The following is a 9,555-nucleotide window of genomic DNA, read 5'->3' as shown; positions in this document are numbered from 1 at the left end:
TAAAGTAATAATGCTTTCAAGCTGGATGTAATTTTAGGTAGACTGCATACATTTAGCATCTCATTTGTTCATTCAAATACCATTGGATTCATAGAATAAGAATGAGAGAAAAATGCTGTATCCCCGAGGGCGCAGTCATTTGTGCATTGCTGTTTTACTTTGTCAGATAAAACAAAAATACAGAAATTGCACAAATGCACCTAACATGTTCCAGAATAAATGTGTTCACGTGTGATGCTGTACTTGTGTGTTGACATTCACTCCAGTCCAGCTCACCTGCTTCTGATAAAATGTCCAGACACAGCCTGAGTTCAGTTTTCAGACTCCGGTGGAACTGCTCAAGGCTACTGAAAGTGATCTGACCTTTGGAGAATGGTTGAGAGCAAAACCTGCGTTGCAGGTTGAATGTGTGACTTAGAGGCAGAATTATTTTTAAAAGGATCTCTCACCTGAAATAGTTTGACTTTGGCAGTTCTCACATGTTTGGCCTTTCCGTCTGAGGGAGCTACACACAAAAAGGCTGTAATGTTAGTGAACTATGGCCTGAAATGCTCACTGCAGACCAATGAAAACGTGGGACCTTATGGACAGCTAAACTTATGTAGCGCTTCAGATTTTTACATTTCCTGACAATCTATGTTAATTTAGCACTTACACTGAATAAATAAAAAAAGGACACCGTGCTTTCCGGTCTGAGGCAGTTTGAGGTCCTTCCTGCGATAATCCACCTTCAATGTGGATAGTTGAAATTACTAAGTAGTTAAATAATTTTAGTCATTGCCATAAATCACATAATAATATTTTCACTCTATTTGTGTATTTGTTGGGTCTTTTCAAACAGAGGTCACAGAATGACAGTGATGAAAACACTTTTTCTTACAGTGATCACCCTCGCCATAACATGTTTATTTCTCAGAGCTTACTGTGAAACTCACAATGTAAAATGTAGTAACACGTGTGTGTCTGTTTGCTTGCTAATGTACAAACCCTTAAGTACTTGATCCAGATAAAAAGAAAATGTGGAAATTCATTTTTCTTCGCACCGAAGTAAACCTGAGGTTAAGCAGTTTCCAAATCTGATAGGAGGATGACTCTATACTAAGAGATTGCTAAACCAGACCTTTGCTGAGGTTCATTTTAAGATCCTGCCTAATACAAAGTAACAAGATGACTTCAGCAGAAGATCAGAGAAAGATATCTCCCCGGAAGAACCTGATATATGTGTGAGACAGATAAAGATAATGATCGTATACATGTGTGTAAGTATATATAGAGAGAATCTCCTACAACTTCAGTACCACAATTCATTCAACATTTTACACCAGTAACTGTCTCAGCAGCAAATTTGGAGCAATAAAAACGAAAGTAGTATTTCTAATGCAGCATAGCCCCTTTCTGAGATTTATGTCACTTCATTGAATCAGTGAAATGACATATGTAGTGTGAAACCTTGATCGCTGTGGAAAAAATGTAATCAAATAGCTGATGTAGTGATGTAGTTCAGTGATGGTTCATAATATTGTGAAAAATACTCAAGAAAAGTATGTAAACATTCCTTGATTTAGTGCACGAGCCAGCATCATGTCATTATCATTACCATATCTTATGCTGCATCTCCTGCGACATGACAACAACATTGCTGTAATATTTTTACGCTGTTTTCCTGGAAAGACATGCAATAGAATGCCCTATTGAGATAAAATGCAAATATGTTGTGTAGTTCTCTTTGAAATTATGCTATCTCCAGTATGTTTTCTAAGCTCTGACATGACTGAGATGCTGAGGCTGACTCAAACAATGTGTGGCTGCACTTTGTGAAACCAGCGGCTCTCTTTGCTCAGGGCTGTAAAGCCCTTTCTAAATCTGATACCAGGATGACTCTATACCAAGAGATTTCTAAACCAGGCCTTTGTTGAGGTTTATTCTCAGATCCTACCTGTTACACAGTAACAAGATGAGTTCAGCAAAAGAACAGAGCAAGATATCTCTTTGTGTGTGTGTGTGTGTGTGTGTGTGTGTGTGATATAAACATAATTAGCACATATTTTTATTGGAAAAGGAAGAATTCCCTCCAACTTGAATAAAAATAGCAGCACTACAATTACTTCAATATTTCACGTGTAAATGTTTTAGCAGAAAAACTGCAGCATAGTCCCTTTTTGAGGTTTGCGTTACTTAATCGAGTGAAATTATAAGAACTGCTGAACCTTTAAAGCTGGAGAAAATTTTAATCAAGTAGCAAATGTAGCCATACAGTTCAATGATGGTTGATTTACTGAACAATCCAGCACTCTGTCATTATAATCACCATATCTAACATAGCTAAAACATCTTTTCATTGTTTTCGTAGAGAGACATGCAATAGGGTATTGTGACATAAAGTGCATTTTTTGTGTGTGTGTGTGTGTGTGTGTGTAATTCTGCAATCTATGTAAGTGATTCTATGAATCCGGTGCTAATTCCACAATGTTTTCAGCTCTGACATGACTAAGATGCTGAAGCTGACTCAATCTATGTGTGGCTGCATTTTGTGCAACCAGTGCTACTGTTTGCTCAGCAAGCAAACTTCGTGACTCCTCCCCCAGAGCAGCCTGCTTAATTCCCCTGAGGTGATGCCCGCTTAGTAACGTAATAAAGTTGCTGGATGCAATCCCGAGACACAATGTGTGGATCATGTTCATCTGATAGACCTGCTCTCTGCTCCACTCCTGCACTCACACAGCCTGCTGCTCTTCTGTAAGTACTGCAGGCCACAGTAGCCTCAGCTTTTAAGTGATGAAGGGAGAGATGTCTGTGCTGGTTGAATAACTCACTAGGACTTATGAATGAAAGCACATCACACACTACGGAGCCAGAGAGGGGGAGAGCATATTCTTGCTTTAGGTAAGTTATAGTCTATATTTGAAGGGACAGCTGAAGTTATCACTGCAACTTTGTCGACTTGTAAGTTTGCTGCAAACCATCTGATGATATTCAATTTTAATTTTCCACCGTTTTCTAAATGCACACTAACTTGCATCTGCTTTAATTCATGTGAGTAAGCGTGCAGACAAAAGAGACTTGAAATTCACTGAATGACAGAAACTAAACATTGTATGCTTTGACTCGGGGTGAGATAATTTGCCCCCATAAAGAATGTTTAAAGAATGCTCTGTGTGGCATTTTGTAATGGAAAGTCACTGGCTTAAATCCCTGGTGGAGTTATAAATGTTGTGCCCAGAGGCAGCCATCTTGATAGGGTTCAGTACTTTTTCAGCCACATGCACACAGCAGGAATACATAAGTAGGCTAATCATTTACCTCATTATTCTTTTTGCCAGGAGGTTCCTGTCCTGCTGTAACTGTCAGAGCATAATGGTGGCATTCAAAGGGATCTGGACCAAGGACTTCTGGAGGGCTGTATCTGGAGAGTACCTGGCCACTCTCATCTTTGTCCTTCTAGGCTTGGGCTCCACCATCAACTGGGCTGCGGGGGAGGAGAAGCCCCCCCCGGCCGACCTAGTCCTTATCTCGCTGTGCTTCGGCCTAAGCATTGCCACAATGGTGCAGTGTTTTGGCCACATCAGTGGTGGACACATTAACCCAGCTGTTACTGCTGCTGTGGTTATAACGAGAAAGTTGAGCCTGGCGAAGGGGCTGTTCTATGTGGTGGCTCAGTGCCTGGGAGCTATTACAGGAGCTGGGATCCTCTACCTAGTTACACCTGCTGCTGTCAGGGGTTCCCTCGGTGTTACCACAGTAAGAATATGACCTTATAAATCTGAAGCTTTGTGTATGAGGGCTTTCCTCAGTCTTTACAATGATAATATTCTGTATTTCGAGGTAAACTCCAAGATCTCGGTTTTTCACGGCCTTCTCGTGGAGCTCCTGATCACATTCGAGCTGGTTTTCACAGTCTTTGCCACCTGTGATCCGAAACGCACAGACCTAGGCGGCTCTGCTGGCTTAGCTATTGGCATTGCTGTGGCAATTGGTCACTTATTTGCAGTAAGTACCATGAAGTTAGATAAGAGATTAGAGAATATTTATCGAGGGGAGTTATTTTGGCTTCTTAGCCTGTTGTGATTTTCCAAAATTCTCGTGACTCCAGCATAAAAACACTGACCCTAACTAAAATACAACAGCCATAGCAATCTTCTGAATCTACATCTTGTTATTGATTGACTCTTCATGCACTCCCAAGCCCCAGTGGTGAAACACTAATTTAACATGAATCTGAAATTCATGTTAAATTCAGTGCAGTGCATTAAAGGGCAGAAAAGGACAAGTACCAAGTGTACTGAAGAATGGAAATCTGCGTTAGAGCAAGTCCCATTCTTCAATGTGTGATGTTACACACTTTTTACTGATTCAAACCCACGTGCACATCTTTATTGGAGGCTGCGATCGCATGGCAACCAATCTCTCAGGGATGCCCTGAACCCTGCAGAGTAAATGAATGCACAGGGAAGGGGATGTTATCTCTTGCACTGCTCAACTCATTTCACCTTCACCCTGTTCAGCAAATGCACGTATGCTATACTTCAACCTGTACACAAGACATTCATCAGTTTAGGAAGCATATTGGTTGAGACTTTATAGTAATGTTGATGATGAAGATGAAATCATTGTGTCTCCTCATGTTGAGTTAAAGTAATGCTATATTTTGTCTTCTAGATTCCTTATACCGGGGCCAGCATGAATCCTGCCCGTTCCTTTGGCCCCGCAATGGTCACACTTAACTTTGAGAACCACTGGGTAAGAAATAATAATTTATTTATTTCTTTTTTGCAGTAGTTTGCATTGCTGAAATATTGTTACTCTCATATGGATAACAATGCTGGCGAGCTTTCGCTCTTTATAAATTGTAAAATTCTTTGTTATGCAATGGTGTCTTGTCAAAATCTTCTGAAATAATAAGCAGTAGTGCTAATGAGTATCTCATTTTACTGTCCTGGCAAGGTCAAGCACATACTGGATAACATTAACTCAGGTTGGAACCTGATAAGGTCACAGATTCAACACCAGTAAAAATAGGTGTGACCTAAAGACAAAATCAAAGCGCAGTCTTTCGCTTAAATCAGTCAATGTAACTGTCAACTGTAATGTGTGACTGCCTGTTAACTGCCTTACACATATCCAACGAGTTTACAACAACAAAAAAAAAAAAATACAGCTTTTCTCCTCCAGCTGCATAAAGATGCCACTGAACGAGCACCAGCTCAGAATTTATTTATCTAGGCAATTATTTTCACGGCGCTATGTGTGCAGCACGTGTTTGTTTAATGTCACTGTCACTGTGGCTCTTATCATTTTTACAAGTGTCTTCTCTTGGTTGCATGTGCTTGATACTGCAGGCACAGAGTTACCTGTCACCTGATAAAGGTTGACCTTCTTTTCTCAATCCGTCACTCGGCAGAGCACGACAGTTTGATGGCTTTGATAGCGATGTTGGAGCTAGATTGTGCTGACAGCAATAAAACATCTCCCCTGGAGCGCTGATTAGCAAACTACCTCCCTGTAAGGTGTTTTGCCTTTCTGTTTTTGGAAGGTGTACTGGGTGGGACCCATTCTGGGGGGCATTTTGGCAGCCGGCATATACGAGTACCTGTACTGCCCTGACACTGAGATGAAGAGGAGGCTGAAACTGGTTTTCCAGAAGGATCCATCGGGTAAATACAGGGAGGTGGAGACGGAGGATATCGGCATAAAGCCGGGGTCCATCCATACCATCGACCTGGAGAAAGCTGAGAAAAAAGACCCTTTCCAGGACTCGACGGCAGAAGTGTTATCCTCTGTATGACTATCACGTGCACTGGAAATGGAGACTAATCTGTAGACCAGATTGAAAATCTAAGTTTGGAGAATCTATCTTGAGCCTGCCCACCACCCCTCTTTCAAAGACTTTATCCTCATAGAACAATATGATGTCTGTCCATGAGACTTGACAACAGAGTTGAATCACTCTCACTGTCATAAAGGTAATACATTATGATGTTATGGCTCAATTGCACAAACTTCTACAGCCCGTTCAAGGTTACTCCTGAGGCCTTGAATGTAACAGTGTTGGCGTGCATCACAAACTGGACACTGCAGAATGACAGCCCAGCAATATGTTGTCTTAAAGAAAAATGTGTAGGGTCAAGCAATTAGGTCGGGTCATCATGCTGAAGGGGAGAAGTGAGGAAGAAAATTCAGCCTTGTTATTTTTGGATTAGTGTCACATTCGGTCCATGTACCACATATGTAATAACAAGACAGATTTTCCTTGTGATCATTAAGCACATTACAGGTCCCAGGCAATGCAACACAGGTCTGACAAGCATTATTATCAGAGTTATATTAAAGTCTCTATTTTCTCTGTTTTCAGTGCATTAGTCAGGGAATCAGTCATTCATCTTCATGCAGATGCCGTGTTTCTGTCAAGGTTCTGTGAATTTCTACTTTCTCATTTTTATCCTTTCTATTTCCATACAATGATTTTATTTTTTCTACTCTTTCATACTCTTTTTTTTATCTTTTAGGTCTAGATTTGCATTTGAGCCTTGTATCACATTTCTGACTTCTGCATGATGTGTTGTATTTCATACTTAAGCATTTCAGTCATTGATAAAACATTTAGCTGATCTGTCTTTGTGATTTGGCGCTTCAGTTGGCAGGTGTGGCGTTAATAATTTCTTCCTGATTTTCTGATTTCCTCAGTCATGAAAGAATTTGCTTTAGCTTTTTTGAGTTTCAAAAATGTGAAAATTGCTGCAACTTCTAAATGTCTATCAAAAAATGTAGCGAACACAGCTGCAAGGTTTTTCTCTTGAGTCACCACTTTCTGGTTTTAGGAGCTGAGCTTTGGGGGATTGAAGGTCCAGATCAAAGATGGATTGGCTCATCTACCTTTAGATTATTTCTCCCTGTGGCCAGATAAACATCTAAAGCGTGTACCCTTTTTGAGTTAGGTCTCTGAGAATAGCTTCATATAATGTCTCTCCATCAGCAGAAACCACAGGAAATGATAGCCTTTTATGATATGAAATAGAGGTGATCTGTTATGGCTACACCTTATTTCCTTTGCTAAAGGAACAGGTGCAATTCAATCTTTTTTTCTGTAATGTGGACAATATGATCAATTCCACTGATACTGCTGCGTCAAGCGAAGTTGTCTTCGAGGTCCAGCTGTAGGTCTGAATGTAGGTGTAATTCAAATACTACATGATATTCACTGCATCTGGGACTAACTCCCCCCTCACCGTCATCCCAACCCCTCCTGCCATACACAGAGAGCTTTTCTTGTGTTATAACAGCATCACCTACTGGCCTCAGTGCAAATCACAAACTGTGCAAATAATTCTCCAACTTGTATTTCTCCAGGGGAGGGCAGCCACGAGCCTTGGATGTGCAAGGTTACACTGCCGACATAAGTCTGTTAAACTCAAAAGTTTGAGCCACATTTTATTTGAAATTGGTCCAGGCCGTTAACTCAGAGCTAAACGGGAGGAATAAATGTTATATCGCCCTGTTACACGCTCCCAGCACACATCTTGCAGCCCGAGAAAGTTAATGCTAAAGGACTTTGTATTCTCAGCATTTTTAGGAATTAAAGAGTTGTTGAATTGCATCCTCCATATTAAAATTCTGAGCCCAAGTGTGGGTGATTGTTGTGATGGTAACTAATGCTGCCCAGTGCTGGTGCTTTAGCTGCAGGCATGGCTTCCCCCAACCCCTTAAAGTTTCTGTCGCTCAAAACCAGAACCCTCTTAGCTCCCCTTTATCATCTTTATAACCCAAATAAATGAGTACATAAATTTCATTCACCGATTGCTTGGTATTGGGACTGTGGATGGGAAATGAGCTCACTCAGATTTGATTGATCAGATGTGAGTGAGCTCCTAATAATTTTAGGATTAAGCTGAAGAAGACAGGATGACAGCGGTGCACACTTTATTTTATAATAAAGCCCACATTGGTAACCGAGCAAAGTGTTAAAGATCAAAAGTCCTTCTGCTACATTTTCAAATGACAATATGGCGGTTTGATGTTGATGGAATCCTGATAATTTACTAAAAAGATGTGCTGTGTGTATGGTGACAAACTACCCACAGATTACTGCCAACATGTTTGCAAAAAGCAAATAAAAAGTCCGTTAACATGTTTGAATCTGTTATCAGCGAGATGATGAGCAGAAAACTGATAGTGTCTGTATTTGCCCACACAGTGGCTGCTCTCATAATTCATTAATTTAAATTCAGACATATTGAAAACATCAACAATGGCTATATGATGGGAATATTGTTATAGCCAGAGCTTCATTTGCACATCATACAGATGCCAGTGAAGTATATCTCAAAGTGCATCTTATGCTTATCTAAATGAGAAAAGACAGATTTCTTGCGACTTCAAAATTCTGATTCTCAATTCCCAGCATACAACGAAAGGGGCAAAAGATAAAACACACACCTTAAAGATCATTAGCAATTAATATTTGGGGATTCGTGAAGAAAAACAGCGTTAAACACTTGTTTAATAATTCATACTATAAACAAGAAAGTCTCCCACTTCCTTAATAATTTAGACGTAAGCTAATGTTGATTTATTCAGGAAGGTCTCTGCCACCAGCACCGCCTGGAGTGCCCAAATTTGAATTAAAGTAGGACAGTAGCAGGCGAGTCTGTAATAACATTTGTATAATTTTATTATTGCTCTGGGCTCAGTTCATTTCCTCCTCCAGTAGCTGCGTGAAATTGTTTGATTCTGGAAACTGCCTTGAGTCTGCGGCTCTGGGGTTGGAGGGTGGTACAGGAACAGGAAGGCATGCGACACTCTCTCTCTCTCTGTGTCTGATGGTGTCAGAGAGACAGACCCACACATACATACTCAACCCTATGTACACACATGCATGGAGAGAGATAAATAACTTTATTACTCTGGGTTTTGTAATACTGTTACATTCTCTCACTTAATAACTCGAGCTGTCGTGAGAACATGATTGATATTCCCACTCACCTTGTCATTTATGATGAATACTTTACTGCATTTATGTGAGGAAAGCTAAGAAACAGGATAACTCATTCATTACATTATCCCATTACATTATCAAATCTTATAAATGTGAGAGTTTATGTTTACGTCTTCTGTCGGCAGAGAGATCGCCATTTCTTGTAAATATTAGTCAAAGAAAGTCACTTGCGCGATTTCTGTGCAAAGAGTTTGTTTGCAAAGAAGCTGATCTGATGAATTTCCAGCTTTTTGTAACTTTACAACTAAGAAACATTTCATTTCATCGGGCCCACGAGGAGGTATTAAAGTTCATAATCATTTTGGAGGTTTACTAAGCTATCAAGTCTTATCGTGTGATTTCTAGTTTGTGGTGTTCCTCTACTATATTGTGATTTTGTTTACCAATGATAGGACTATCATTTCCAAAATGGTAATTTACAAAACTCTGATTACTCTAACACAAACAATCAAGTTTGGGAGGTATTAGCTCGTGTAACACACACCTGAGACCCCGGTGGCTTTGACACAGGAAGGGAGGGTGGAGAAGTTCTGATTGGTTTCCTCGGGGCTCTGCTTCCAACTTCC

General features: G+C 40.3%; 1 protein-coding gene across 2 annotated transcripts; it reads left to right on the top strand.

Annotated features, from left to right (window-relative positions):
• Window positions 1-3,339: 3,339 nt before the first annotated feature.
• On the top strand, window positions 3,340-5,782 carry aqp4 (aquaporin 4). 2 transcript variants are annotated; one of them, XM_029524829.1, is made up of 4 exons: window positions 3,340-3,738; window positions 3,823-3,987; window positions 4,657-4,737; window positions 5,531-5,782. In XM_029524829.1, exons 1-4 carry the CDS (start codon window positions 3,355-3,357, stop codon window positions 5,780-5,782), a joined length of 882 nt encoding a protein of 293 aa, XP_029380689.1. In that variant the 5' UTR covers window positions 3,340-3,354. The 2 variants fall into 2 exon arrangements, with proteins under 2 accessions (XP_029380689.1, XP_029380690.1); XM_029524830.1 differs by lacking the exon at window positions 4,657-4,737 and having other exon boundaries at window positions 3,352-3,738.
• The last annotated feature ends 3,773 nt before the right edge of the window (window positions 5,783-9,555 follow it).

The sequence above is a fragment of the Echeneis naucrates genome, chromosome 17 (genome assembly GCF_900963305.1).
Source record: "Echeneis naucrates chromosome 17, fEcheNa1.1, whole genome shotgun sequence".
Lineage (NCBI taxonomy): Eukaryota > Metazoa > Chordata > Actinopteri > Carangiformes > Echeneidae > Echeneis > Echeneis naucrates.
Note: the sequence above shows the minus strand (reverse complement) of the source record. Positions and strands in the feature narration are given on the sequence as shown.